The sequence below is a fragment of the Lissotriton vulgaris genome, chromosome 3_1, assembly GCF_964263255.1.
Source record: "Lissotriton vulgaris chromosome 3_1, aLisVul1.2, whole genome shotgun sequence".
NCBI classification, from domain to species: Eukaryota; Metazoa; Chordata; class Amphibia; order Caudata; family Salamandridae; genus Lissotriton; species Lissotriton vulgaris.
The window spans coordinates 2,018,950,286-2,018,966,866 of NC_141689.1; the positions used below are offsets into that span (position 1 = coordinate 2,018,950,286).

At 43.6% G+C, this 16,581-nt stretch overlaps 1 protein-coding gene across 3 annotated transcripts in view; it reads left to right on the top strand.

Moving 5' to 3' along the window:
• SNX25 (sorting nexin 25) overlaps positions 1-16,581 on the top strand; it is a 1,510,914-nt gene that overhangs the window by 542,880 nt on the left and 951,453 nt on the right. For all 3 annotated transcript variants that reach the window (XM_086962502.1, XM_086962503.1, XM_086962504.1), the window contains one exon: positions 16,142-16,358. In XM_086962502.1, the coding sequence (XP_086818628.1) occupies positions 16,142-16,358 (217 nt within the window). The remainder of the gene's footprint in view (positions 1-16,141; positions 16,359-16,581) is intronic.

Here is a 16,581-nt window from a genome sequence, read left to right on the forward strand (position 1 = left end):
TAGCTGACCTCATTCTTTCATTAGAACCCGATTTACTCATGCTAACTGAAACCTGGTTAAAGGATTCCTCTACACCCATCATTGACATACTTGTGCCTCCTACTACAACATCATCAGACTCGATAGAATTGATAAGATAGGTGGTGGTATCGCTTGCATACACCGGAATAATTTCTCAGTAAACAAATCCACATCCCCTGTATTCCCCTCCTGTGAATACATATGCCTTGACATCAATAGCAATGGAAAACCTATATGCTGTCTTCACACCCTGTATCACCCACCTGGGGATGACCTCACTTTCACCGAACACTTCATGGACATAGTCTCCACCAATGCTGGACATCAAATTACCCAAATATTTCTTGGAGACCTTAATCTCTACTGGAATTACACCAATGATGCAGGGGTCAATAGCCTCAAAACCTTCCTCGTTGACCTCGACCTCATCCAAATTTGCAACAGCTCTACACATGATAAAGTTGCAACCCTTGATTTAGTAATTTCCAAAGCTGAGTCCATACAGCTAGACACAATCCACCCATGTGACTGGTCTGATCATCACATCATCACCTTCTATATCAATGAAACAGTAAAATATAATTCGGTCCAGCCCTCAAGACCTAAAGAATGGAAAAGGGACCTGAAAAATATTGACCCTAACATAAGCACTGCTCAGAGCCCCAACTTACTTCTTCCTCCGGAAGGGATATCAGATGTTCATGAGCTCACCAACCACTACTTCAATTCAATGAATGTAATTCTAAATGAGGTGGCGCCCCTTCAATTGAAGAGAGTCACCTCAAAAGATTCTAAGCCTTGGTACAATAGAAGATTAAACGAGGCAGACGAGCCCTAAGAATGACTGAACGCAGATGGAGAGATGCTCCATCCGCCAATCATCTCATGATACTAAGAAAGAAGAGAAAAGCATAATATAGAAAGATCAAGCGCACTAAAAAGCAGATTTCTTCACACACCAATTAGACCAGGCAAAAAATCGTCCCAGGAAACTTTTTGAGCTAATCAAAACTCAGTCAAAAGAGGCACCTCACCTCCCCCTAGATAAATGTGGTCCATGGCCAAATTGTGAAGAATTTGCCACCGTCTTCCCGCAGAAGACCGAAACCATAAAAAAAGACATGCACAATGATTTAATCACTCACACCGCCTCACATACGAACACCTCACCCTCCCTTCTGAATGCTCCGCAGTCATACGCATCAAAGTTCGAATTAAAAAACAGTGCATCTTGGCCATCTTTTAATACCTACAATGAAGAATCTATTCTAAAAATGCTTACTGCACTGAATCCGGCTAATCACTTCACTGACCCTCACCTCCAAGCCTAGTAAAAGACTTCATCCCGTTTCTGTTGCCTCTATGGACCAAGATTATAAATAACTCCCTAAGCCAAGGGTGCATTCCTGACACCCTCAAAGCTGGGCAGGTATCCCCCATCCTAAAGAAACCTACAGCGGACCCTGCGAACGTAAGCAATTACCGCCCTATATCCAACATCCCTACCTTGGCCAAACTTATAGAAAAATGTGTGCACTTTAACCTCCTCAACAAATACCAATCAGGCTTCCGTGCAGGGCACAGCACTGAATCAGCCATGACTCATATAATTGATGATGCTCTACAAATCCTAGATCAGAACGGGGCCTGCTTACTCATCTTGCTAGACCTTTCCTTGGCCTTTGATACCGTCAAACATGAAAACTTGATAGACCTTCTGCAACACAGATTGGGACTATCTGGATCAGTTCTAAATTGGGTTTTTTTGTTCCTTCAAAATAGATCGCAACGATTTAAGGTCAACCTTGCATTGTCCAAACCCGTCCCGGTCACGTTAGGAGTCCCTCAAGGATCTTCACTATCACCAACATTGTTCAATTTATTCATGGAACCACTCACTGAATCTCTCAACTCGTCTAACGTGCAATATCACATGTACGCTGACGACACACAACTATACCTTAAGATTCATACCCTAGAAGACATCAAAGCTCTCAACACAACTCTCAGAAAAACTCAGATCTGGCTGGCCGAAAACCATCTAAAACTGAATGCCCTCAAAACCGAATTCCTGCTAATCACTCCTCCTACACAAGTACCCAGAATGCAAGAATTGATCAAACACCTTACTGTACTCAACTGCCAACCTCTCTTCGTTGATTCAGCAAACTCGCTGGGAATGACACTGGACAGAAACCTCAATATGCAAAAACACATCAGCAACGCAACAAAAGGAGCAAATTTTCAGCTACATACTTTGAGAAAACTGAAACCCTTTCTGCCGGAAAAGGACTTCAAACTGGCAGTACAAACTCTAGTTATCCCAAGAATTGACTATGGGAGTATCTCTCTCTGCGGCCTCACCAGAGCGGCAACAGCCCCTCTAAGAGCCTCACTCAACGCTGCAGCAAGACTTATCACAGGCTTCAAAAGAAGCTCACACATATCTCCTGACCTAAAATCCCTTAATTGGCTACCTTTTGAAGCTAGAATACACCTGAAAATAGCAGTTATGACACATAAAGCCATTCACTACAATACACCTAGCTATTTGGCACAGAAACTAGAGCCCTCATGTGGGGTTAGAGCCTCAAGAAGCGCTAAAACTCTTCTACTGAAACCATGGAAATTCAACAAGAAGATACACCCGAACCTTCTCAGCGATGGCGCCCAGAATATGGAATGCACTACCCCCAGAAACCAGACTTAATCCTTATACGGCATCTTTCAAAAAAGAAGTGAAATCGCTCCTCAAGGCTAAATTCACTTGAACATGGATTATGACTTTATTGCTACATAACGTTTTTTCTTCACAGATCCTTGTACTGTATATTGGCCAGTCTGATCTCCTGGATACTGTATTTATATCTTTGCTTGTTATGCACTGAATTTTTTTTTAACACCCATGTATCTATCTATGATAGTAGGTTCTAACATAAAGGACCCGCATTGAACCCTATTGTAGCTTCTTTGTATTTATGTAACAATGTAAACTACTTTGTAAAGCGCTCTGATACCCGCAAGGGTCTGGTTTGCGCTATATAAAACTTTAAAATAAATAAACTGAAGGTACCAGGAACCAACACCTGTTTTGCAATATGGGTTTTATGGTAACATGACGCAACATGGCACACTGTGGGGAACTTCGACACTACCACAATTGAAACAGTGGGGCTCGGATTTAGATTGGCGCATGGCAAATAAAAGAGTTATATACAAAGGGGGAGGTTGCCCTCATAAATTCCAGAAACTATGTGGCACATGGTGTGATTACCAAGGACAGCTTCAGCCCTTGCCATACAACAAAGCTCTTGTGGACCGCATTTTTTTTTTTGGTCCGATCCACCGGGGTGGGGGATTGGAGGGGGGAGCAGGGGTGGCCTTAGGCATGTGCAAGCTGTGCACCTTCACAGGGCCACCAAACCCCAGGGGCCACCACGCCAATATATATCCTTAATATAATAATCTTCTGAGGATGGATACATATTTGCGTGGCGGTCCCTGGCAGGGATTTGGCGGCCAGCGGCTCTTTTCCACTTCCAAACACCCTAACCCCCCCTCTTCACTGGCCTCCGCGCTCCGCCCCGCACGGACCCCCTCTTCCGGGGCCCCCTACCTGCGCTCCCTGCCCAGGGCCGCCATGAGTCTAGAGCCGCGGGAGGAGGAAGGGATAATAGGATTCATATCATCATATGCTTGTGTGATGCTGAAGAGATCCCCCCCCCCCACCTGGTGTCGCCTCCGACATTAGAATTTAGGGTGACGGACGTGTGAAATCCATTCAGCAACTAGATGGGTGGTGCTGGTTGATGAAGGGGTGGGTTGTGAAGTTAGGGCTGGCATGGCAGTTCATATTAATGATTCTCTTTTCATATGTTCCAATTGTCCCTGGTTGGGATCCTCCACTGTTTGTATCTGACATTGCCCAATATTGGCTCCTGGGAACAATGCATGCCCTCACTTGCTGGAATTTCTCAAATGTATTGCTGCGCCCATTTTCACGGACCTCATGTGTGCCTTCTGCCTATTTCTTCTCAACTGATTCTACAGTTACTATGTGGGGCGCTTTAGGCCCCTACCCTAGGTCGCTAACAATGCAGCCTGGCCTGGTAATATTGTTCTGGTCAAAACATTATGTATACTTGTTAACTGGCATCACTATCATATAATGTGTTCCTGGCATTTCTGTAATTGAAAGAGGGCAAAAACAATAAACAAATGTAAACAATTCCTATGCTTGTGTGATGTTGTCTTGTTACATATGTATCACTGTACTGATGCACCATCCTGTGCGATGGGCTCTACTCCACAAACGCTATACTGCCGTCTATTTCTTATTACCCAATACAGAGAATAAAAAGAGGTTAAATCACCATTAGACTTCTTTTCTGATCTCACACAATTTCATTAGGTCATGGTATCCTTGATTAGTACATGAAACTTCGGCATCCATAGACTCAGGCGAAACATAGCATGTATTTGGGTTATATAAAATAAAATTTTAGGTACTGTTGATATCTTTGCACCCTTAATAATAGTCAACATCTTGTGGCTGTTAGACGTACTACTGCCATGCTTCGTTTAGCAAAAGAAGTAAGGAAGATGAGTCCTGCTCATCTAAGTCTTGGCGATAATTTCAGTAGGTTTGTTACCTGCCTGATGGAAGTGGGATGTGTCTGTTCAAAGGTATAAGCGTTCCAGAAATAGAGTACATTTAAATTTGTGTGCTGTGGGACTGAAAGGACGTTGACTGTTCTTACTGAAAAATGAACTCGTTGAGCACAGATTTAATTTAGTAACAGCAATAAATTAAGCTGCCTGCCTACGATGTCCCAGATCGTACAAATTCAGGTGACAGAAGCATTAATATGTCTGATAACGGGCACTTAAAGCATGTGCTAGTCCTGCCAATTTCTCATATGAAGGTCTTTAACAAAGCCAGGTTAGAGATTAAAGGAGGGAGCCGAGTGGAACAGAAACGTTAACTGCAGGAGTAGAATCCTGGTATTATAGTGAAGAAAACAGCGAGATAAATCTTTTCAGCAATGTGTTTTTTTTAGAAAGGAACAGAACTTTAAATGAGTCTCCGTAGTTGTTATAGCATCATCAGCGTTATTGCCCAGTTGCTCCATGGTAAGCTGTTGTTTGAGGAGTTGGCTTTGGCTACTGTTATCAATTTGTCTTTGTATGTATCAAGTTGATGTCATAACTTTCATCATTGTTAGAATTGGGATTTATGCAATGAGTAATCTATTGTGAGTTGCTCAAAGATTTTAATATGTTTACCTTCCACTGCATATCCGACTTAAGATATAATAATTATGTCCCAAATGGACGTCCCCTAGGCATGACACTCGACATAGACAAAGTGGGGTCTTGCAGGTATGGACACCCTCCCATTGGATCCACTGCAATGTTCAGTGCCAGCAGATCAGTGTGTTCTTTTGTGGCCGGGGGTTGATTGGGGGGTTTATGGGGTCATATACTAAACTTCACAGTTGGTGTTGATCCAGAATCAGTCTGACATTGGGATTTTCCTGGTCCTCAAGTATCCAGTTATTGATTTGCGATGCCCAGTAGTATAAACTAATGTCTGCTAGTACCCAGCCACCCTCATAAGGTGACTGTCCACATAATTGGAAAGATATGCATGATGACACACCTTCCAACAGGAAATTTGAAATGGAGGATGTCATTCCCAGGAGAATTTAGAGAATGTCATAGTGGCAATTTCACAATACATATAAGCAGGGAAGGAGATTATCTCACCTATTTTAGATAGTTGCAGCATGCACAAGGCATATATTGTGTTTCACTTGTTGAAATACTGGATACATTTAGATCCCAACGTCTTTACTTACCTTGTATGATATACATACCCAGGTATTTGAAGATTCAGTTGTCCATCTGAGATTGGAGTTAGTTGGGGTTCCATCATGGCAGCTCGTGATAGGGACATATGTAGATTTATACCAATTAGGCTAATTAATCCCAAGCACTCTGGGTCTTAAATGTATTTGATCATACCATCCCCATAGAGGAATATTTTGTTTTTGCCATTCATCATGCCACCTGAAACCTCTGATCTGTGTATTCCTGATGACCCACTGCACGAGAGGTTCAGTGATCCGAGCGAAGATGAGGGGACCATCCTGTATGGTGCACTGCTCGATGAAGAAAGGCATGTGTGTGTGTATGTGTGTGTGTGTATATTAACCATCGCTGAAGAGCACAAGTCTAGTTTCCGCAGCACCATGACACTTTGTCTACCTAAAATCTACCTCCTCCAAGCACCCCAATGCCCCTCCCCGCTCCATAAAAATGGTTCTGCCCAAAACAACGTGTACTCTGCGAGGTTTCGCTGGAATTCCATGCCTCAATATTGCCCCACACGCTGGGACTTGCAAACCTACTTGTATACCCATGCCTTTTTTTGTGTTTCCTGCATTATAACTTTTGTAAAGATCTCCGATACCCTCGGGTCTGGCTAGCGCTATATAAAACTCCTTCATAAATAAAATAAATAAATAAAATATAACCATACCCTGTTTTCTCTCACTTTCATTTATGTCTCGACTTGAAACATAAAGGACCATTGTACCCAATCAAAAATCTTCTCAAAGTCCACCAGTGCAATAGAGAGTCGAGATCCTCAGCCAGGTGCCATATACAGGCATGGGAGGCAATGGTTTTTGAAGCCGTTTTGATCTTTGTGCATGAGGAAGCGGATTGCCATGATCAGTCTTTTGGCAAGTATTTGGGCCAGCAAATAGGAAGCAAATCTTTCAGCAATGTGTGAGGGGTCCCCGGATAGTTTTCCCTGTTAGTCATGGATTTGCAGGGAGGGAATGGGGGGGGGAGGAGGGCAGTTGTTGCCTACCCTCATTGACATTATTCTGTTGGGTAGCCAGTTAGACATTACAGGAGTTTGCTGGATTTATAACTCATTCGTGAATTCTACATTGCGAGGCCTCCCTGGTCATTTTATTTTGTTATCAGTTACTTTTACATTATTGACCAGTGTGCGGAGGTTTCAGGTCAGTGGTGGAAGATCAGGCGGTGGTTCATGTAGACAGATCCTTGGTTGTGGAGGGCTTTGAAAGTCTGGGTCAGGAGCTTGAACTGGCATCCCTCCAAGACCGGAAGCAAGTGGAGGTCTTTAGGTGCTGGGTGCTGGGTGTCTTCTTGGGCAGGTTGAGTATCAGTCCGGTTGCTGCGTTCAGGATGGTCTGAGTCTTTGAATGAGTTCAGTGGTGGTGCCGGGATAGAGTGTGTTGCTGTAGTCGAGCCGGCTGGTGATGAGGGCTTGCATGACAGTTTTTCTTGTGTTGATGGGGAGCCATCAGAGTATTTTGCGGGACGCTCCTTCTTCCACACACAGCTCTTTCACAGGCCTGAACCACCCTTAGTTACATGTAGCCCACCTGCCAAGGGGCTGGCCACCTCCATTCTGTGATGTTCATGGGGCGTTTCAGACTCCCGTCCTCGTGTGTTTAGCATCTGGGCTGCTCTTTCTTACTCTCCCTTGCTTAGTCTGTAAGTGTGTTGGCAAAGGGGCATCCTTGTGTCCAACTGGCACTGATGCGCACTGTGAGTCTCACCACCTGCTGCTCTAGACCCTGAAGACTTCACTCTAGTTCACCGGTCTTGCTCTTGTTCAGCCCAATCGTAGGTCTTGCTTTTGTCATGGCCGCGGCATTCAGGGTAAGTTTGTCCCCTTTCTTGTGGATGCCAGGCCTGACTAGTGCAGTAGGGTCCCGACGGATAAAGGACTGCTGGTCAGGGCACATATCTTAGGAGCTCACGAGTACCTCCTGGGCTACTTGTGATCCAGAAAGTGGCATCAGTGGCACCTCAAGGCAGGCCCACTACTCCCCCAACCTACTGTAGCCGGCTGCATGTGTTGTAGGGTCCATAGACTGCGCGTTTCTTTGGGATCAGACCCTGACATCGTCTCCAACATAACAGGAACCAGGAATGTCGTCCAGCCGCTGCACAAATGTATTCCTGACACTGCTTTTGTCCTCAGGGGTTCTGGGCGTTCCGCAGTTGACGGAAACCAGGCTGGAATAGCCAGGATGTTTTCGATTGATTGGGGTCCTGTTGGCTCTCGCTCTATTCACGTCCGCCATCTTTTGCTTCTATGACCTGTCCCCTTGTAGCAACATTCTGACATGAATGTACGTACTATGTATACAATTATGTACCATTTGTGTTGATATTTCATAGGTTCAAGGATAGAAATTGGCATTTATTAGAATATAACCACGTTACTGCAAGAACAAATATGGATAATTTAAGTTTACATTCTTGATTGCACAGAAGCACAGTGCATACGGTTTACTTATTTTCTAAAAATAATGAACCTAGGAAAATATATTACCTAAAATATTAGGGCCAAATAATTTGATAGCATTCTTACTCAACCTGAACAGGTGGAATATCCTCTTTCATAGTACAAATAACTCAGTACAGTTTCCTAGAGTGATGGCATATTGTGCAAGATAGGTAAATAACCATGTAAGATATACTATTATGTTCAGGACACCTGTGCATCATCTAAGCAGTTTATCACATTAGGCTATTTTACAGTATTTACAGAATATGCAGAACAAAACAATATAAGATAGGAAATTCTGTATAGTATGTTGATACAATGGAAGGAGAATATCCGAAAACAAGGTATCGGGGAGTGTCGAAGGTGAAAATTGCATTGAGGTCAGTACTGCCCTGGTCAATTGGAGAGCCTTTAGACAATAAGGACATTTGTGCGGTCATGTAATTGCAAACCAGAAATAATTGTGAGATCCAGTAAAACAATATGTATTATTTTATGTAATGGAAGAAATAGTGTTTAGCTCAAATGTTACCTTCGTGGTTACTGTGATGGCCAAAATGGAGCCCATGCTAAAAAGGTCATTGGGAGGTTAATCGTCATATGAATGACTAGTGATAGAAGAACAAATTCCTATTGGGAATAACATGCATTTTGGAGTTCTGATTCACTGCGAAACTTTTCTCAGAATTCTATAAAATAGCACTCAGTTAATATACTGCCATAGGTTGATGCCCCTCAGGATACTGTTTCATGAAAAAGTATCAGCACTAAGTAAATAAAAAATGTGCATCAGAAAGAGATCAAGATTATATTGAGGTGGGGTTCAAGCTCTTTTAGAATAATATGTGAATACATAACTGCTAAATCTACTCATCTGCTGTTAAGGTTGAACCACCATTCGGAATGAGGAACTCATGAATTCTAGAGAGGTGGCGATTAAGACAAGGTTCTGTCTCATACAGCTAAACATTCTGCAAAATACCTATTACACCAGAACGTTGCTAACTACAATTGGTTGGGCTGATAGTGATGAGTGCCTCAGAGGCTGTGGGCAGAAAGGTACATTTATACACACACTGTGGGAGTGCCCCTCCTTCCAAAGGTATTGGGGCAGGGTGGTGCGGACCCTTGAGGCGTTCACAGTCTCAACACTGCTTCCAGAAGGAATCCTGTGCATCCTAGGGATATAGAGTCATTATCTCTATATCCCTTTCCCAAAGTGTAAAGCTGCCGCAAGCGTCACCATATATAACAATGGAATCATTCTCATGCAATCAACAGACCGCAGGTTAAACCTATTAAACAAGATCTTCCCCTTTATCAAAGAACAAGTGATAAACCAAACCCCTCCCCATACAATGCAGAACACCAGTACACAATCTAGCACACCTCCAAATGCCACCCCTAGCCACGTCCGCTATCATCTCAACTAAGTTGCACACCCAAATTATATGCTACCCCCCTTCGCTCGATGTAGCTATAAGACAAGCCCCCCTCCATCTTCTCCATCACTTACACCCATCACGTCTCCAGATCTTACACCCATCACTGACCCTCTCACCAACACATTAATGTCACAACCATTAGCTACAATTAAGCTCCCCAACAGATTCCTCCACAAGACACTGCCCCCTGACTGCTACACCAGCACCTACACCTTTATCAGATTATGCATCCTCCCCTAGAATTTACACACTGTCCCCTAGGGCCATCAGTACTCCATGCAAAACCAGCACTACCACAATCACACCCTCACAACACACCGATACGCCTCCTCCATCCTCTATCCTTTTCCCCACTATCCCGTGCAAATTCTTCACTCCCGCGACCATTACCCCAACACACATCTCTATGCCTCCTACACCCGCTCCACATTCCTGTCCTCGCTATGGTATGGAGCTGGCACCAGATGGGACGTGCCACAACAACAAAATCCTAGAAGATGCTCCCCCCTTACATCCACAGGAGATAAGTACACCTCTCACACCAATAACACTTCCTCAACTCTTGCCCTCACCCGACCCCAGATTTGACGAGATCATACTCTCGTTACGACTAATCAGAGAAGAACTTCAAGCTTTATCTGAGGTCTTTCTGAGCAAATCCTGGAACACTAATTGTGCACAACAGAATAAAGCAAACGGTCACCTGACTCACTCAGCAAATAAGCAGAAATTTTCGAACCCTAGATGAAAATCAGTTCCTCTTCAAAATAATTCAACGCGCCGAATCGGAAGAATAAATTCGCTATCGGAGCAAGACTTACTGGCTCTACTACAGTCATATGAGCCCTTACAACAACATCACAACACTTTGCCTCCAGATAGCCCGCACAATTTAGCTCCAATCTCTACTATTCCCCCCCAACACTCACAGATCCACCAAACACAACCCTAGAGGCATCGTCGAAAACAACCTTAGACAAGTTCCCCTCAGTCAGGAACCCACTACATCCCTCATTTCGCCCTCCCTTAAGTGTATACTATTAAACTGTAGATCAGCTTCAAGACACACAGCCGAAATAGCTGACCTCATTCTTTCATTAGAACCCGATTTACTCATGCTAACTGAAACCTGGTTAAAGGATTCCTCTACACCCATCATTGACATACTTGTGCCTCCTACTACAACATCATCAGACTCGATAGAATTGATAAGATAGGTGGTGGTATCGCTTGCATACACCGGAATAATTTCTCAGTAAACAAATCCACATCCCCTGTATTCCCCTCCTGTGAATACATATGCCTTGACATCAATAGCAATGGAAAACCTATATGCTGTCTTCACACCCTGTATCACCCACCTGGGGATGACCTCACTTTCACCGAACACTTCATGGACATAGTCTCCACCAATGCTGGACATCAAATTACCCAAATATTTCTTGGAGACCTTAATCTCTACTGGAATTACACCAATGATGCAGGGGTCAATAGCCTCAAAACCTTCCTCGTTGACCTCGACCTCATCCAAATTTGCAACAGCTCTACACATGATAAAGTTGCAACCCTTGATTTAGTAATTTCCAAAGCTGAGTCCATACAGCTAGACACAATCCACCCATGTGACTGGTCTGATCATCACATCATCACCTTCTATATCAATGAAACAGTAAAATATAATTCGGTCCAGCCCTCAAGACCTAAAGAATGGAAAAGGGACCTGAAAAATATTGACCCTAACATAAGCACTGCTCAGAGCCCCAACTTACTTCTTCCTCCGGAAGGGATATCAGATGTTCATGAGCTCACCAACCACTACTTCAATTCAATGAATGTAATTCTAAATGAGGTGGCGCCCCTTCAATTGAAGAGAGTCACCTCAAAAGATTCTAAGCCTTGGTACAATAGAAGATTAAACGAGGCAGACGAGCCCTAAGAATGACTGAACGCAGATGGAGAGATGCTCCATCCGCCAATCATCTCATGATACTAAGAAAGAAGAGAAAAGCATAATATAGAAAGATCAAGCGCACTAAAAAGCAGATTTCTTCACACACCAATTAGACCAGGCAAAAAATCGTCCCAGGAAACTTTTTGAGCTAATCAAAACTCAGTCAAAAGAGGCACCTCACCTCCCCCTAGATAAATGTGGTCCATGGCCAAATTGTGAAGAATTTGCCACCGTCTTCCCGCAGAAGACCGAAACCATAAAAAAAGACATGCACAATGATTTAATCACTCACACCGCCTCACATACGAACACCTCACCCTCCCTTCTGAATGCTCCGCAGTCATACGCATCAAAGTTCGAATTAAAAAACAGTGCATCTTGGCCATCTTTTAATACCTACAATGAAGAATCTATTCTAAAAATGCTTACTGCACTGAATCCGGCTAATCACTTCACTGACCCTCACCTCCAAGCCTAGTAAAAGACTTCATCCCGTTTCTGTTGCCTCTATGGACCAAGATTATAAATAACTCCCTAAGCCAAGGGTGCATTCCTGACACCCTCAAAGCTGGGCAGGTATCCCCCATCCTAAAGAAACCTACAGCGGACCCTGCGAACGTAAGCAATTACCGCCCTATATCCAACATCCCTACCTTGGCCAAACTTATAGAAAAATGTGTGCACTTTAACCTCCTCAACAAATACCAATCAGGCTTCCGTGCAGGGCACAGCACTGAATCAGCCATGACTCATATAATTGATGATGCTCTACAAATCCTAGATCAGAACGGGGCCTGCTTACTCATCTTGCTAGACCTTTCCTTGGCCTTTGATACCGTCAAACATGAAAACTTGATAGACCTTCTGCAACACAGATTGGGACTATCTGGATCAGTTCTAAATTGGGTTTTTTTGTTCCTTCAAAATAGATCGCAACGATTTAAGGTCAACCTCGCATTGTCCAAACCCGTCCCGGTCACGTTAGGAGTCCCTCAAGGATCTTCACTATCACCAACATTGTTCAATTTATTCATGGAACCACTCACTGAATCTCTCAACTCGTCTAACGTGCAATATCACATGTACGCTGACGACACACAACTATACCTTAAGATTCATACCCTAGAAGACATCAAAGCTCTCAACACAACTCTCAGAAAAACTCAGATCTGGCTGGCCAAAAACCATCTAAAACTGAATGCCCTCAAAACCGAATTCCTGCTAATCACTCCTCCTACACAAGTACCCAGAATGCAAGAATTGATCAAACACCTTACTGTACTCAACTGCCAACCTCTCTTCGTTGATTCAGCAAACTCGCTGGGAATGACACTGGACAGAAACCTCAATATGCAAAAACACATCAGCAACGCAACAAAAGGAGCAAATTTTCAGCTACATACTTTGAGAAAACTGAAACCCTTTCTGCCGGAAAAGGACTTCAAACTGGCAGTACAAACTCTAGTTATCCCAAGAATTGACTATGGGAGTATCTCTCTCTGCGGCCTCACCAGAGCGGCAACAGCCCCTCTAAGAGCCTCACTCAACGCTGCAGCAAGACTTATCACAGGCTTCAAAAGAAGCTCACACATATCTCCTGACCTAAAATCCCTTAATTGGCTACCTTTTGAAGCTAGAATACACCTGAAAATAGCAGTTATGACACATAAAGCCATTCACTACAATACACCTAGCTATTTGGCACAGAAACTAGAGCCCTCATGTGGGGTTAGAGCCTCAAGAAGCGCTAAAACTCTTCTACTGAAACCATGGAAATTCAACAAGAAGATACACCCGAACCTTCTCAGCGATGGCGCCCAGAATATGGAATGCACTACCCCCAGAAACCAGACTTAATCCTTATACGGCATCTTTCAAAAAAGAAGTGAAATCGCTCCTCAAGGCTAAATTCACTTGAACATGGATTATGACTTTATTGCTACATAACGTTTTTTCTTCACAGATCCTTGTACTGTATATTGGCCAGTCTGATCTCCTGGATACTGTATTTATATCTTTGCTTGTTATGCACTGAATTTTTTTTTAACACCCATGTATCTATCTATGATAGTAGGTTCTAACATAAAGGACCCGCATTGAACCCTATTGTAGCTTCTTTGTATTTATGTAACAATGTAAACTACTTTGTAAAGCGCTCTGATACCCGCAAGGGTCTGGTTTGCGCTATATAAAACTTTAAAATAAATAAACTGAAGGTACCAGGAACCAACACCTGTTTTGCAATATGGGTTTTATGGTAACATGACGCAACATGGCACACTGTGGGGAACTTCGACACTACCACAATTGAAACAGTGGGGCTCGGATTTAGATTGGCGCATGGCAAATAAAAGAGTTATATACAAAGGGGGAGGTTGCCCTCATAAATTCCAGAAACTATGTGGCACATGGTGTGATTACCAAGGACAGCTTCAGCCCTTGCCATACAACAAAGCTCTTGTGGACCGCATTTTTTTTTTTTGGTCCGATCCACCGGGGTGGGGGATTGGAGGGGGGAGCAGGGGTGGCCTTAGGCATGTGCAAGCTGTGCACCTTCACAGGGCCACCAAACCCCAGGGGCCACCACGCCAATATATATCCTTAATATAATAATCTTCTGAGGATGGATACATATTTGCGTGGCGGTCCCTGGCAGGGATTTGGCGGCCAGCGGCTCTTTTCCACTTCCAAACACCCTAACCCCCCCTCTTCACTGGCCTCCGCGCTCCGCCCCGCACGGACCCCCTCTTCCGGGGCCCCCTACCTGCGCTCCCTGCCCAGGGCCGCCATGAGTCTAGAGCCGCGGGAGGAGGAAGGGATAATAGGATTCATATCATCATATGCTTGTGTGATGCTGAAGAGATCCCCCCCCCCACCTGGTGTTGCCTCCGACATTAGAATTTAGGGTGACGGACGTGTGAAATCCATTCAGCAACTAGATGGGTGGTGCTGGTTGATGAAGGGGTGGGTTGTGAAGTTAGGGCTGGCATGGCAGTTCATATTAATGATTCTCTTTTCATATGTTCCAATTGTCCCTGGTTGGGATCCTCCACTGTTTGTATCTGACATTGCCCAATATTGGCTCCTGGGAACAATGCATGCCCTCACTTGCTGGAATTTCTCAAATGTATTGCTGCGCCCATTTTCACGGACCTCATGTGTGCCTTCTGCCTATTTCTTCTCAACTGATTCTACAGTTACTATGTGGGGCGCTTTAGGCCCCTACCCTAGGTCGCTAATAATGCAGCCTGGCCTGGTAATATTGTTCTGGTCAAAACATTATGTATACTTGTTAACTGGCATCACTATCATATAATGTGTTCCTGGCATTTCTGTAATTGAAAGAGGGCAAAAACAATAAACAAATGTAAACAATTCCTATGCTTGTGTGATGTTGTCTTGTTACATATGTATCACTGTACTGATGCACCATCCTGTGCGATGGGCTCTACTCCACAAACGCTATACTGCCGTCTATTTCTTATTACCCAATACAGAGAATAAAAAGAGGTTAAATCACCATTAGACTTCTTTTCTGATCTCACACAATTTCATTAGGTCATGGTATCCTTGATTAGTACATGAAACTTCGGCATCCATAGACTCAGGCGAAACATAGCATGTATTTGGGTTATATAAAATAAAATTTTAGGTACTGTTGATATCTTTGCACCCTTAATAATAGTCAACATCTTGTGGCTGTTAGACGTACTACTGCCATGCTTCGTTTAGCAAAAGAAGTAAGGAAGATGAGTCCTGCTCATCTAAGTCTTGGCGATAATTTCAGTAGGTTTGTTACCTGCCTGATGGAAGTGGGATGTGTCTGTTCAAAGGTATAAGCGTTCCAGAAATAGAGTACATTTAAATTTGTGTGCTGTGGGACTGAAAGGACGTTGACTGTTCTTACTGAAAAATGAACTCGTTGAGCACAGATTTAATTTAGTAACAGCAATAAATTAAGCTGCCTGCCTACGATGTCCCAGATCGTACAAATTCAGGTGACAGAAGCATTAATATGTCTGATAACGGGCACTTAAAGCATGTGCTAGTCCTGCCAATTTCTCATATGAAGGTCTTTAACAAAGCCAGGTTAGAGATTAAAGGAGGGAGCCGAGTGGAACAGAAACGTTAACTGCAGGAGTAGAATCCTGGTATTATAGTGAAGAAAACAGCGAGATAAATCTTTTCAGCAATGTGTGTTTTTTTTAGAAAGGAACAGAACTTTAAATGAGTCTCCGTAGTTGTTATAGCATCCAGAAAGACTGCTATTTAGTCAAAGAAAAAGGATATGGTGCGTGGGCTTCACCATACTTGACCTCGCCTGGTGACAGTCAATAAGCATTGCAGAATATGTCATACCGCTCTTATTTGTTGTTGAATTTGCAGTGTTCGACTACTGCTACAGAGATTACATCCTCTCCTGGTATGGACAGCTCAGCAGAGATGAAGGACGGCTATATCACCTGCTTGCCGATGATTTCTGGGAGATGGCCAGACAGCTGCGACAGAGGCTGAATCACATTGACGTTGTCAAAGTCGTCTGCAATGATGTGGTGAAAGCTTTACTGACGCATTTCTATGACCTCAGAGCAGCCAATGTCAGGTAAGAAAGCGTTCAGAGTGTGCCTTGCCTTTGCCTCCGATAAGCCAAGCTAGCATTATGATCTGCTAAAGATGTAAGAGGGAGAGAGCGCGACAGCTGCAAGCAGAGCTGTTTACTCACCACTGTTTGAGCAGAATTTCTTTTATTCTGATTTTATCTGGTTGTGATCTTAAAATTAAACAGAGCATACGTCCCATCAATAGTTTCATTTATAGATTGACCC